The sequence below is a fragment of the Hippocampus guttulatus genome, chromosome 1 (assembly GCF_054856545.1).
Source record: "Hippocampus guttulatus isolate MCC_2025c chromosome 1, RoL_Hgut_1.0, whole genome shotgun sequence".
Lineage (NCBI taxonomy): Eukaryota > Metazoa > Chordata > Actinopteri > Syngnathiformes > Syngnathidae > Hippocampus > Hippocampus guttulatus.
The window spans coordinates 26,962,208-26,977,862 of NC_141261.1; the positions used below are offsets into that span (position 1 = coordinate 26,962,208).

At 45.3% G+C, this 15,655-nt stretch overlaps 1 protein-coding gene across 1 annotated transcript in view; it reads left to right on the forward strand.

Moving 5' to 3' along the window:
* magixb (MAGI family member, X-linked b) overlaps window positions 1-15,655 on the forward strand; it is an 86,832-nt gene that overhangs the window by 58,851 nt on the left and 12,326 nt on the right. The window contains 3 exon segments of the mRNA XM_086123681.1: window positions 12,299-12,499; window positions 13,481-13,704; window positions 14,302-14,440. Of these exon segments, the coding sequence (XP_085979807.1) occupies window positions 12,299-12,499; window positions 13,481-13,704; window positions 14,302-14,440 (564 nt within the window).

Genomic DNA, 15,655 nt, shown 5'->3' on the forward strand with positions numbered 1-15,655 from the left:
CAGTCAGCAGTCTGCAATTGCAGGTAGCGAGCGGAGCCGTTGAGATACATCCATTTTTTGTTGATTCTCATTCACTTTGTTTGATCTACAATTCACCGATGGCATTGTTAAAAAAAATTATACAGGTCATAATAAAATGGAAATCTGAAGCGCCAGGAGAAGCATTTTAAAATGGCACACACAAGCTTCTATAGAGATGTTTCTGCACTTGACACGCTACAAAAGGTTGTCCCTTGTTCCTACCTCCCCATGTCAGGTCACCCATTAAGGTTGGCAGTGATTTCTGTTTTACAAACATAGTCTTATTTTGTATCTAGTTTATTTTTTCTGTTTCGTTCATGTTGAGGTCCGTTATGGTATTGGTAGTTTAAATGATGCTGCCGTAAAGAATTGTGGGTAATATTCTTTCGTAAACTCTCCGTGAGGCATCACCTTACCGTGGTGGAGGGGTTTGTGTGTCCCAATGATCCGAGGAGCTAAGTTGTCTGGGGCTTTATGCCCCTGGCAGGGTCACCCATGGCAAACAGGTTCTAGGTGGTGGGCCAGACAAAGCACAGCTCAAAGACCCCTGATGATGATTACAATGAATGGATCTAAGTTTTCCTTGCCCGGACGCGGGTCACCGGGGCCCCCCTCTGGAGCCAGGCCTGAAGGTGGGGCTCGTTGGCAAGCGCCTGGTGGCCGGGCCTACACCCATGGGGCCCGGCCGGGCACAGCCCGAAGAGGCAACGTGGGTCCCCCTTCCCATGGGCTCACCACCCATGAGAGGGGCCAAATGGGTCGGGTGCAGTGTGAGCTGGGCGGCAGCCAAAGGCGGGGACCCTGGCGGTCCGATCCTCGGCTGCAGAAGCTAGCTCTTGGGACATGGAATGTCACCTCTCTGGCAGGGAAGGAGCCCGAGCTGGTGTGTGAGGCAGAGAATTTCCGACTGGATATAGTCGGACTTGCCTCCACACACGGCCTGGGTTCTCGTACCAGTTCTCTCGAGAGGGGTTGGACTCTCTTCCACTCTGGAGTTGCTCACGGTGAGAGGCGCAGAGCAGGTGTGGGCATACTCATTGCCCCCCGGCTCAGTGCCTGTACATTGGGGTTCACACCGGTAGACGAGAGGGTTGCCTCCCTCCGCCTTCGGGTGGGGGGACGGGTCCTGACTGTTGTTTGTGCATATGCACCAAACAGCAGCTCAGCATACCCACCCTTTTTGGAGTCCTTGGAGGGTGTGCTGGAGAGTACTCCTGCTGGGGACTCCCTTGTTCTGCTGGGGGACTTCAATGCTCACGTGGGCAATGACAGTGAGACCTGGAGGGGCGTGATTGGGAGGAACGGCCCCCCCGATCAGAACTCGAGTGGTGTTTTGTTATTGGACTTCTGTGCTCGTCACGGATTGTCCATAACGAACACCTTGTTCAAACATAAGGGTGTCCATATGTGCACTTGGCACCAGGACACCCTAGGCCGCAGTTCGATGATTGACTTTGTGGTTGTATCATCGGATTTGCGGCCGCATGTTCTAGACACTCGGGTGAAGAGAGGGGTGGAGCTGTCAACTGATCACCACCTGGTGGTGAGTAGGCTCCGATGGTGGGGGGAAGATGCTGGGCCGTAAGGTGGTTGGTGCCTGTCGTGGCGGCAACCCCCGTACTCGCTGGTGGACACCAGCAGTAAGGGATGCCGTCAAGCTGAAGAAGGAGTCCTATCGAGCCTTTATGGCCTGTGGGACCCCAAAGGCAGCTGACGGGTATCGACTGGCCAAGCGGAACGCAGCTTCGGTGGTCGCCGAGGCAAAAACCCGAGCATGGGAAGAGTTCGGTGAGGCCATGGAAGCCGACTTCCGGACGGCTTCGAGGAAATTCTGGTCCACCATCCGACGTCTCAGGAGGGGGAAGGGGGTAGCAGTGCACCACTAACACTGTGTACAGTGGGGATGGGGCGCTGCTGACTTCGACTCGGGACGTTGTGAACCGGTGGGCAGAGTACTTCGAAGACCTCCTCATCTCCACCAATACGTCTTCCTTGGAGGAAGCAGAGTCTGAGGACCCTGAGGTGGGCTCTCCTATCTCTGTGGTTGAAGTCACCGATGTGGTTAAAAAGCTCCTCGGTGGCAAGACCCCAGGGGTGGATGAGATCCGCCCGGAGTTCCTCAAGGCTCTGGATGTTGTGGGGCTGTCCTTTGACCGTGTCCCTCGGGGAGTTCTGTGGGGGGTGCTTCGTTGGTATGGGGTACCGAACCCCCTGATACGGGCTGTTCGGTCACTATACCACCGATGTCAGAGTTTTGTTCGCATTGCCGGCAGTAAGTCGGAATCGTTTCCAGTGGGGGTAGGACTCCGCCAAGGCTGCCCTTTGTCGCCGGTTTTGTTCATAACTTTTATGGACAGAATTTCTAGGCGCAGCCGAAGCGTTGAGGGGGTCCGTTTTAGTGGCCTCAGTATTGCATCTCTGCTTTTTGCAGATGATGTGGTACTGTTGGCTCCTTCAAGCAGGGCTCTCCAACTCTCACTGGAGCGTTTGGGAAGCGGTTGGGATGAAAATCAGCACCTCCAAATCTGAAACCATGGTCCTCAGTCGGGAAAGGGTGGAGTGCCCCCTCCAGGTCGGGGAGGAGATCTTGCCCCAAGTGGAGGAGTTTAAGTATCTTGGGGTCTTGTTCACGAGTGGGGGCAGGAGGGAGCGGGAGATCGACAGGCGGATCGGTGCAGCGTCTGCTGTGATGCGGACGTTGTATCGGTCTGTCGTGGTGAAGAAGGAGCTGAGCCAAAGGGCGAAGCTCTCAATTTACCGGTCGATCTACGTTCCAACCCTCATCTATTGTCACGAGCTATGGGTCGTGACCAAAAGAACGAGATCCCGGATACAAGGGGCCGAAATGAATTTTCTCCGCAGGGTGTCCGGGCTCTCCCTTAGAGATAAGGTGAGAAGCTCGGTCAACCGGGAGGGGCTCAGAGTCGAGCCGCTTCTCCTCCACATCGAGAGGAGCCAGATGAGGTGGCTTGGGCATCTGATTCGGATGCCTCCTGAGCGCCTCCCTGGTGAGGTGTTCCGGGCATGTCCCACCGGTAGAAGCTGGATGGATGGATGGATGGATTCTTTCATAAAGGTTGGTCAGGAGTAACCTTTGCAAATGGGCCCTTCAAGGTTCCTCAGCATTTTTAGAAGTTGAAACATCCTGTCCTCCAAGGACTTCCATAGTCATCTCACTCAGATAGGATAGGAAATTTCCTCGGCAAAAACAAGAATCAGTTTCGGTCACAGGCCTGCCTTAAAGGCCCACATAATAACGCAGCAAGCTACCACAGTGTCGATTAGAATGGGTAGATGGTGACCCCAAGTGGACAATAATAACACCTGCACTTCAAATGCAGTCACTGACTGTTGATAATGCTGTGTAGGAGTGAAGCTTTAATATTCATAATATCCATCCATCCATCCATTTTCCGAACCGCTTGATCCTCACTAGGGTCGCGGGGGGTGCTGGAGCAGCCGTCTTCGGGCAGTAGGCGGGGGACACCCTGAATCAGTTGCCAGCCAATCGCAGGGCACACAGAGACAAACAACCATCCACGCCCACACTCACACCGAGGGACAATTTAGAGCGCCCAATCAGCCTGCCATACATGTTTTTGGAATGTGGGAGGAAACCGGAGCACCCGGAGAAAACCCACGCAGGCCCGGGGAGAACATGCAAACTCCACACAGGGAGGCCGGAGCTGGAATCGAACCCGGTACCTCTGCACTGTGAAGCCGACGTGCTAACCACTGGACTACCGGGCCGCCCAATATTCATAATAGTTAGACAAAAATATGTGTGTCACTGCAACAATAAACAAGGGATTAGTGCTCTCAAGAGTTTCATTGTCCAAGTCCTCAAGCCATTTTCAACACTTTAGATCGGTCAACATATTTCAAAAACACAGCACGGGCACGTGTGGACTGATCAATACTATAGATTTGTGAGGAAATATGAAATTTACCATATTTGGTCATGGGGACGACAGCGATATTGTACCTAGATACCAATTTCTGGAATGATACTACAGCAAAAACGAACTAAAAATAAGCAAACACAGTGGAATAAAAGTTGACAGCTAAACTACTTCAAATTCATTTTATAGATATTGATTAACAAAATGATAAGGACATAAATTAGCATACAGTGGGGACATGTTTAAACACTTTAGAAAATTGAACACGAAACATTCTTTCAACACAACTGAACATTTTATACATACTGTATATCCAGAACTTTACAACAGTCTTGGGCCACCAAACGCCAAAAGATTTAGTTGTTTCAGCAATGTTATCATGATCAAATAAAACTCGGAGGTTACTTCGTTTATCAGAGACCTCCAACAAGACTAAACTAGTCAAAAATTTAAATCAAAGTGAATTTGAAACATAATTGTTCCTGCCTAGTCTGGCCGTCAGTGTGCTCACTCGTAGCACCGCAGCTTTAGAACACAACGAACGAAGAGGCTTTTCCCTGTGTCTGTTCCAGAGATGTGTTCCTCGAGCCGGTCCTTGGCGTCGAGGACCGGCCCGAGGACGGGTCCTTGGTCCTCGGCCTTGGCCTCTGAGTCAAGTCCTTGGTCCTTGGCCTTGGGAGTCAAGTCCTTGGCCTTGGATTGCCGGTCTTCGGACACAATGGGGGATTAGAGCCTCGAATCCCTTGTATAAGGACCGCAAAAATCATGAAGGAATCTAATAAATTCCATCCAAGGAAACCCATATTGATGGATTAACGCTGGCTCTTTAGGAGGGGCGGGTCTGCCACTGACAGGTAACAGTTAGCGCAACGTATAAAGAGCGGCATCACAGTTAGTTTCAATCATTGATTGTTGCGTTCGCGATTGGCAGTTTAAATAGCGTGTAATGCCTTTCTGTAACAGTGGTGTCTTTTATTTAGTTATTTTTGCACAGTCGTCACGTTTGTGCGGTCGCACTAGAATGTTTGTTTGAACCAAGTAATTTGCGTTACAGCTGGAGTCAATAATGTCGGCACTTCACTTCCGGGTTTGGCCGTTGGGATTTGGTGTCCTTTTGCTCGATTCCAGTTATATTTGCTGAATGCTTTCTCATGTTTGGAATAATGAATATTGATAATACATAGTTTAAAATCATGGTTGATTTAATTATTTATTATTATTATTGTGAAGTTGAAGGTATTAATTAATTTAGTATTAGTGGTAGTGGATATAATGGTAGTACTCAGGGAATGGTTAGAGATTCAGCCATCTCGTTACCTCTGCGTCCCGCGTCCTCGACGCATAATTTTCCCACGGGATGCACAGTTCCAAACAATGTGCGTTTTTGGGACGCAAGTAAATTTCTCAGTCAAAACAAACAAAAAAACTACGGCAAGCCTGGGGATTTCACAGCAACAATCGTTACCGGTAACGTGTCGTTTCCGTGGCGTCATTTCCACGGTACCGAAAAATAGTTTAATTATAAAAGTCATCGCACTTGAGTTGACTGTGTGATCCACGCGATTTCACTGCGCCAGTATGTGTGTTTGTGATGTGGTGTGGTGTGTGAGTGTGTTTCTTCTAATTTACTTTCGTTTTGTTTTGTTTTCAGTGTTGGGGGGGCGACACAACAGATGACGTTTTGTGCGCATGCGGGTTGTTATTTTAGTCCGCAAACTGAGGAATCGAGCGGATGAAAGTTTGAGATGGCGGCGAAAAAAACTCACCAAGGTCTACTAATTACGATATTTAAGAAATGGGAATGCTTGTCTGATTTTTCGTATGAATCGTCCAAAGGGCGTATCACTAAACTCACCTGTGACGTATGCACAGAACGCGGGAGCGAAATACGACGGGAGGCACGATTACGAGGCAAATTGGTCATTAGATTTGTAGGCTAATCGCTGTGAAAAATATTATGAAACAGTATTGGTTATTCTATCATTTACTGGTTGTAGCATGGTAACTTTATGAATAAAACATTTGTCACAAGGTGTAGTAATGCTAATGTTAACTGTTGGTAGAACTAATGATGACGTGTGTTAAATTCTTTCGTCAAATTGATCCTAGATTACACATGCATCATTTTGGGAAGAGGATGTCAAGCCACATCAATACTTACCTGTATTAATGATTACCAGTCAATTAATCTTTGCAGTGTGAGATTAGAAAAAATACTCTGATGATGCCACATGAGTACACCAGTTTTTGATCCATTTATTATTTGGAATAAACCTGGAGTACACAGCTGCTGATGTAATGTTCATTGTTAATGCATAGTTTTCAAACATTGACCCTTGAAACATTATACTTTCAAGTTTCGGAATTCTTGATTATCAATATCAGTCAAAATAGAAAAATGGGTTCCCATGATGAACGTTTACAGAACCCAACATTTGTAATCGTGGTTTCCCATTGGGTAATCCGACGGAACCGAAAAACGGTTACCATGAATTTCCGAAATCCTCAGGCCTGCTCCTGAATTATTTAAATTTTTGCAGCATTTGTTTATCATTGTATGTATATGTTGTTGTTTGTGTTATTATCATATGCAATTGAATAAGTAGACCCTTTCAGAATTCGAAATTTGGGACTCTCTCAATCCATAATGGGACTCATACTTTTCTGATCAGCGAGTCCCTGGGACTTGCTGCCGGTAAACTGTAAAATTATCACTGAGAGATTACCGCTTTTTCTGCAGTCAGTGATTGACTTCTATGCAAAGTCATTTCTCAACTTGTCTTCCGTGCCATGTCATGCCTGTTGAGTGTTGATTTACTTCATATTAAGAAACTACTGCACTAAAACATTAATTCATAGATGTATACCATATGATTTTTTTTTCTCAGTATAAATAACACGTACCCTGACTGTTCTACTCTTTGAATAAAAACACTTCATTGAAGTGTTAGGGAGTGCAAAGGGTTATGATGGAGGGGTGTTGCAAATCATGAAGACCTGCCAAGTGGTATGATAGCATTGTTTTATACATGTCCTCAGCTAGGCCTCAGTTTCAAAATCAGTCCTTGGTCCTTGGCCTTGGCCTTGGCCTCGGAGGCAAGTCCTTGGTCCTTGGCCTTGGCCTTGCCCCGGACAATTTTCCAAGTCCTTGGCCTTGGCCTTGGCCTCGGCGTCAAGTCCTTGGCCTTGGTCTTGGCCTCGGGTTGCCGGTCCTTGGACACAACACTGGTCTGTTCAACGCTCCCGGTCATGGTGCCGAGTCATTATGCCAGGGAAAAATTTCCGTTTGGTACTGCTCCCGGTACTTGGTGCAACACTATGACCATGTCTGAAAAGGGATTTTCTCTGGGTATATATTTTGAATCTTCCTACTATTTGTTTGGCTTGACGTTTTTGCGATTTTATGTGTCTATGGGGTGGCACACAAACTGACCTTATGACAGTTCGACACCAGCGTTTATATGCGCTCCCAACTGACAAGACGCAAGAGCGGTCTCGCGCTGCCTTGACCGTTTAGTGTAAAGCGCATCCCTGTGATGTATGGCCCCCGTCAGAGCATCCTTTGTCTTCTATTGGCTGCCCTCTGTTCCACCGTGATGCACTTCAATTTCCTATATGGCCCAAGCCAACATGCACATTTATAGCATCTTTTCACGGCCAGATTGATGTTGTGGGTGCGCTTGTCCCCACATCTGATCCGTCTTCGTTGTGTACTCGCTCTCCCTCATTTCTCTCCTGTCATGTCACGGAATGAAGTCGCTCAACATTACCTTCTCTCCATCAAACCCCCGCCCAACTCTCTCTCTCTCTCTCTCTCTCTCTCTCTCCCTCCCTTCTACGTCTCCCTCACCACCCCTTCACTCTGCAGTAAAAATGTCCAGTCTGGTTTTTCAAAAGATTAAAGCTCAGCCTGCCTCCCTCCCTCTGCCACCCACCCACCTCCTGCTCTCTACGTTGCTGGCTGACTGCTTAAGCGAAATGCTTCTGTGGTACAGAGGGGACAGCCTGCGTTTGAGCTGCTGGTTCCATGTTGTGAACATCAGCGCCTTGGAGAAGAGCATGACACGGAACTGAGGAGTTTTGTCTTGATATTTGAAACCTCGACTTTCCCCGAGAGCCATGCTGGAGAGACTACAGTCCGCTTTGAGGACTGTGAAAGAGTCTAAACGTAATGATTTGCTTTGCTTGCTTGTCCTTTATTGTCTTTGACTCACAGGTGCAGGTTTGCTGTTTTTTCCCTTTTATTCAGTTGGGTGCATCAGCTGGAAGCTTTGAATTATGGAGCCCACAAGTTTGCTCAGCCAGACATGTTGACTGCATGCCATGTGGACGTTGCATCCACATGCTCACACGGCCGTGACGAACAAGGGCTAAATTAAGCTGTGTTCAATGTTATTTCAGTCTTTTTGCAGGGAAAAGAAAGAGAATGTTAGATCTGGGAAAAGTTAAATGATCACTGCTAAATTGTCACTTTGTCTGATTCTGCAATTAGATAGATGCACATTTAATGAAAATACGAATATTGTCATTAAGAGCAACCATTTGCATAAAATGAAAAATACTCAAAATACAAAAGAAGTGTGTTTTGGTCTCTTGATGTATTCATTTCATTTCCCCAGACCTGTGTTTGTCTTAACTAAAATCTAATGCAGCCTTTCACTAATGGACAGGGCACTCAGGGCTGTAAAATGAATGCGTTTAACAGAAATGACAGATGCTGCTTGCTCAGGATCAACAACGGTTTGTCCTCTCAGATGTGTGCTTAGCGTCAGCAGGCTGCACGGGCTGATCTGGGTTGCATAGAGTGGAGTTTTCATGATGGCGTAAAGTGGAGGGGTGTGTTGGTGCTGGTGCTGATGCTGGTCAGCGGTAGTTCTCAGTGCAACACATTGTCACCATGCTGGCTGCGGTGGGATAACTCTGGAAAGGACAACATGGAATGCCAGAGGGAAGAACAATTTGATAGGAAGGAGTCCATTTGAACGTGTGCTGTTGGTGTGCATGTGTGTGTGTTTGGCTCAGCACATTTGTCTTACTGTGTTGCGTGAGTCACCGTGCGTGCACGTGAGTGGGGCTTGTGCACGGGTTTGGAATTCATTCTTTGGCAGAGGTTGATGGTCCGCTGTTGGATTATACGCAATAAGAAGACTATTTCATAGCTGCCCTGGCGTCTGCTTTGACCTGATTGCCATTTCTGCCTGGGCTACCCAGATTATAGGCCTTGAATGAACATGTGTCTCATGGCCTCCGAATTAAGAAAAATGAAGGGACAAGTTCAAAATGATCGGTTTCTCTGATTTTGCGGGTCCAGTTGTTTGACTAAAATTACCTTATGAACTCCTGACAACATAAGACTTTAATTCCCAAAATACAGTGGTTGCTTTGCGACACCAGCAATGATTAATGCCACTTCTAGTTTACTCTAAAACTAAACAGAAAACAAACAGAATTACAGATTTTGTATTTAAAACAACCTCATAACTTCATTCTGTTAGTTTAACGTTAAACCATAATGTAAAAGGTCATAAACAGGCAAATGATTAGCATCTACAGTATGAGACCGTGTCATAACGCTTCAAGCAATGTATATTTCAAAATAAAAGATGCATCAACGCATGTACAGTAGACAATCTAACGACTCACATTCACAGACATGTATTCTTTATCCTCTACGAAGAACGCCTAATATAACTGCACACTACTGAGTCACTTACAGCAGTCAAATGGACCTCTTTCTCGTTTGTCGGCATGACTGTATTATACTGACACCTGATGGCCAAGTAAAACACACCAGGTCGAGTGGCAATGATTTTATCAATGAGGGACTCACTGATTCTTCTCATTCTGTTCATTTGTTTTTTTAAATGACAATATTACAGAGTGCTATTCTTATAAAAAATATATATATATATTGATTTGCAATTTCCATTCATTTCAAGGCTGAAAAGGGATTTGCACAATGAGTGTTTCCCAGCATTCACACCACTCTATAAATATCGTCATTTAAAGTGCTTATTTGGCTAAATTAAAAATGGTGAAAATACAAATCAAGGTTTAGGTTTTTTTTAATTTTTTTTTGGTCACTTAACTTTTTTCCATACCTGTGACACAAAGTGAAGGCAATTTAGATTGGTGGAGCAGCTTTTCAATTGTCTGTTTTTACCTATTGTGTGAGGAACTCTTCGTGCGTCATCTGAATGAATAGTTTATGCTGCTGTGTAGGTTAAACAGGGACACTGCTGTGAAGGCCTGAGAGGGCCCAGCTGCTGCCAGCAAGGAGGAACTATTGAGAAATAAGTGTTATCATCAGGATATTTCGACATGCACTAGCAGCACTACTAATGTCCATGAGTTTTGTTTTATTTTTATTTTTTATGTACCCGATTACCTTACCTGCTGTCTTAACCAAAGCTGGTTATCTGAGCTTTAGATTTAACAGTTAGGTTCCCAAACCAACTGGTTATTCCAACACGCTGGTGGATCCTCGAACAGACATTATAACATTGTAGATCAATACTACAGTATATGTTAGCCCATCTGTGGCATTTTGCATTGTGTTTTAGCATGAAGTTAGTGGATGGCAAAGTCGTGTGGTTTTTAATACACTGTAATTCTCTGTGTTTTATGTTCAGTTTTAGAGTGAACGTCAACTTGGAGTGGCATTAAACAGCTTGAAGCTTCTTTTTTGAAGAATTGCTCACAATCTGCCAAACAATATACATAAATATCATGCCCAAAGTTGTACATTTTAAAATGAACCTACAGCTGTTGCTTTTACAGCTGTTGCGTATAATTTAGGATTGAATAGGATTTGGCATGAAATCATGAGCAAAAACTAGGCTGACCTGAAATTCTTCCTGTTTTCACTCTTCTTTCAAATTTACAGAATCAAACAAAATAGTGTGCCACCATCTAGTGACTGGCAGTGGAATTACACCCAAAATAAATGGGAGAGAACACAATTAAGTTATGAACAGTCATCAACACAAATAAATAGGCTAAGGATTTACTAAGTATCTCATCAAGATCGTACACTGGTGAATTCATCTAAAATGTAGGAACTGGCCACACGATAGGACAACTTGAGTTCACATTCATGGTACAGTGATGAATAGCGCCCCTATCCCCCCTCACCCTCCTCCTGCCATCCCTCCCTCACACAGGCGGCAGGAGGAGAGCGTGCATAATCTCACACAAAGGAAAATCCATTTGTTGTCGCCAACACGGACTGCAGTGACTTACTCATACAGGCGCTGCAGGTTGGAGTAACCCTTTATAATGGAGCATGATCATAAGCAAAGCTCCTCACTAAATTTAAAGAGTAATGAGCATACAAGCAAACACCACAAGTCTGCCACTGACAGATTCGAGGGAGCAAAATTTCACAGGAAAGTTTGTGTCCCGTGGTAGTTTGTGCCTGAGGAGTGAGGCAGTGCAGTTGATGGCTTGACAGATGCTCAAAAGCACAAGATGGGAGGGAGTGGACGAAGTGTGAAAAAAGATGAGTCATTCAAAATGTAAACCTGCCCTCAAACCCTCCACAGACAAGTTGCACGTGAAATAAATCATCATCATGCTTTTTTTAGTGCAGGGTAAAGCCAATAAGTACAAATGTAATAGAGAGAGCGAGAGAGAGGTGTGTTTACTTTAACTCCAGTATACATTTTCCACAAGGGGAAAATTCCTCAGCAAAAAAACTCCCAAAAACTAAATATTAAAAGATATTGAAGAAAAATCCATCAATAGGAGAACCCGTGAGTGCTGAACTGCAAGTGTGTGGGAATCCATTGTGGTAGAGGAAATATGTTCTTAATTTCCCTCCTGCCAAAATGAAAATTCATTCATTCATTCATCTTCCAAACCGCTTCATCCTCATTAGGGTCGCGGGGGGTGCTGGAGCCTATCCCAGCTGTCTTTGGGCAGTAGGCAGGGGACACCCCGAATTGGTTGCCAGCCAATCGCAGGGCACACAGAGACAAACAACCACGCACGCCCGCACTCACACCTAGGGACAATTTAGAGTGTTCAATCAGCTTGCCATGCATGTTTTTGGAATGTGGGAGGAAACCGGAGCACCCGGAGAAAACCCACGCAGGCCCGGGGACAACATGCAAACTCCACACAGGGAGGCCGGAGCTGGAATCGAACCCGGTACCTCTGCACTGTGAAGTCGACGTGCTAACCACTGGACTACCGGTTTGGGAAGGGAGATGAACTGAGGGTCCATTCAGAATGAAGCCTGCCATGCCTGCTTATGCTTGATATATACCGGTAGTCTTCAGTGAACCAAACGTTAGCATGTGCTAAGAAGCTGGACTTCCCGAAGAACAATAAGTCCATTAACATTCCACCCTATTTATTTCTTCTCTGTACAGCCGCATCTCTTCTGCCACATCGTTTTGTCACAGTGCGCCGAGGCAGCCCGGCAGCCAAGAGCGGTCAGATTCGGCCAGGGGATCGATTGGAGGCCGTCGAAGGACGCTCGGTGGTGACGCTGCCTCACCGTGAGCTGGCGCAGATCCTTCGCCGGGCAGGAAACACGCTCCGTCTCACTGTTGTCCCCCGGCCTAGCACCTGTAAGCCAAACGTTCCACTTGTCACATTGTGTCTCTTCACACCAATGCAGGGTTTCCCAACCGTCAATTGGTCAGACACAAATATTTTACTTTAGAAAGCCCTCTCAGAACTCCACAAAGCAAAAATGGTGCAACAAGTACATTGGTGCCTTAAGATATGAGTGACCTGACTTTCAAGTTTGTTGAAATACAAGCCATAGTTTGCACAAAATATTTCCTTTCCACCGGCCAATTTGGAGTTGCGTCTTCCCTCGAAGGGCCGTTATGACAGTGAAACCACAAAATTATTACTTGTACACCAGAAATTAATAGATTACTAGTTTTGAGATCAGTCAAGTCTAAAATAATAAATAATAATAAAATAATAGTTTGTTCAATTGTTGTTCAAGTGAGTGTGAACAAGGTAACAAAATTATTGCAACATCTCAACGTTATTTATTACACATGACAATTTGACATTTCAGGACAGATTTTAGCAAGATGGCACACATGATTTACTTTCACGGGCCACATAAAATGACCTGGTGGGCCAGATCTGGCCCCCGGACCTTCAGTTTGACACCTGTGATTTCGCACATTAATTTTTAGAAAATGGAAAATGGTAACAATACCACAAAAGGTCTAGTTTTTTTTTTTTTGGTCACTTAATTTTTTCATAGCTTTATATTGAAGTAGTGATGATCCTTACCCCGAACTGTACTGACAATGAACTCTGGACCTTGAGTAGAACATCAAGCTATTCTGTTCTATGACTGACATGGCAGCAGGTGAATTGTACCTACTGCCATCAAGGAAGTGCATTTCATTGTCCTGCCTCTCACTGCATGTAGGTAGATAGTTGGGCAATTATTCGTTGTTTGCTGTAAACAATTTTCAGATCCCCAAGTGAAATTGCACCATAGATAATAATCTGTCATGGCACACTGATGTCCACAAAGGTCAAAATAATTGCTCTGACATGATCAATATCATCTCCCTCAGACTCAACAAGCCTTTCAGAACCCGCTGAGTCCGAACTCGGACACAGAAGCAGGAAGGGTCAGAGGTCGCGTCCCAAACGTGATTCCCGGTATTACAGTGTCAACTTGGATCGCGGCTCCTCAGGATTTGGCTTCAGCCTCCGAGGGGGCAGCGAGTACAACATGGGCCTCTACGTCCTGGGACTGATGGAGGGAGGGCCTGCTTCGCGCAGCCAAAAGATACAGGTAAGTACAGGGAATCACCATTATGGCTGATTCCAAAGACAACTGTGGGCCTAAATAGTTCACCGGTGATGGGACATTATTTTTCCCGAGAATATTTCACATTAATCACAATCCAAATAGTGCTCACTGTCGCAAAAGAATCATTGCCTATGTCCAGTTCAGTTGTATATAACTATTAAGATCGATAAGTTTGCAATTAACATTAAGAATTGGTTGGTTTTAAATATTTAGGGCTCTATTTTCATGACCGGCATAAATCCCGCCCTGCATAGGGTTTTGCATCGATAGTCGTAAACTGAGAAGAATACCGACTTAAATTCCGGTTCTCACAGAATCTGACAGATTTGTTAATGTCGGTGCTGAATTTCAATGCCGTGCCGCGAGAAAAAGAACCAATAGGAAATGTGTGAGAATTGTCTGACTCTACCCATAAAGTGTGCTGAATTTCCATCTATTATCCCGAGAGCAAAGTCTTCAGTCATGAGATGCGTATGTGCAGTGCTGGACACATGTGCCTATCTTTGTACAACGTGTGACGGTAGTCGCTTCAACATGATAAAATGGGTGTTTACTCAGACAGTTTTGATCGCCGTGCAGGTGAGTGACCAGCTTGTGGAGATTAACGGCGACAGCACGGCGGGGATGACTCACAGTCAGGCGGTGGAGCAGATTCGCAGAGGGGGCCACCGCATCCACCTGGTCCTCAAGAGAGGAAACGGATATGTGCCCGATTATGGTGAGAACCAATAACATTCGAGCGACAATGTCACGCATGAGACCAGGAAGTCTTCAAAGGGGCTCCTTGTTCTTTCAATACTTAAATCTTTTCTAATGCTTGTCTTTTGGGCACACTTTCCTTCCTGTAACTCATCCATGCTCATAATTCTCTCCATTTTTGGTTTTACATGTTTCCTTCTCCTTTCACTCCCGTCTTTCCTGCTCATTCCGCCCATTCTCTTTTTCTCAGTGGAGCTCTCCAGTTTGTCGCTTTGTATGACCAACTCCAAATTAGGCGAGCCTTGCTTCTATGTGATTGGACGGACAGAAAATACGCGGTTGGTAATGGTTCCTGTTAGTTCTCTTATTTTCTGTCTCTCTACATTCCCGCGCTCGGTCACTGCTGTGTCCTCACTTACAGTTGTGTTTGGAATAAAAGCAACATGTTGAAACGTAGCTCCTGACAACTTCCACAAGTGCCCTCGTGAAACCTACACAATATATTCACAATCAAAAAGACTTGATCAAATGTGTAATTCCTTCACAGAAAGTGATGAAAATCTATTGTTCTTCCTCAAACTCAAAATGGTTACGCTGCAAAGGCTAATGTTTGAAAGGGTCGCTTCTCCATGAATCACTAAAGTGATAATGAGTTGAATAAGCGCCGTTTCTGCTTCACATCCGTGTTGCATGGAGTCCACCCATTTGTGGCACCTGTGATCTGCTAATCCAGTCCAGGATCATTGGACTACATTGCACAATTCCTTTGCATTTCTTCAAGATACCTGTGCGAAGACGAGCTGTTGGTAAGAAGCCCCTGCAAAGTCCCGTTGTTGAAAAAAACAGCATGTGCTGAATAAATATGTTACAAGTTGCTGGCCTTCAGTGAAAGTTGGTTCTCCAATTGTCTTGGGATGTTCACAGGTGCCATAAAGTTGGTGTTTTTAAATGGTAGAGTTTGTGGAGGAAAAATGCTTCTTGCCATCACTGCTCTGAGCTCACAAAAACACAATACCGGTAACAATAATACTTGATCCACACTTTTAAACTACTCCTGACTCCACAGCTACTTGTACATTTTTTATTCTTGATCACACTGACATGGAATTTCACCCTTGAGTCAGTTATATCTGTTATATCTGTCAGTTATATATTGTATATGCACTATACAATGACAAAAAAAGGCTTTCAATTCTTTTCTTTTTTTTCTGAACACAACTGTATACACTCGTTG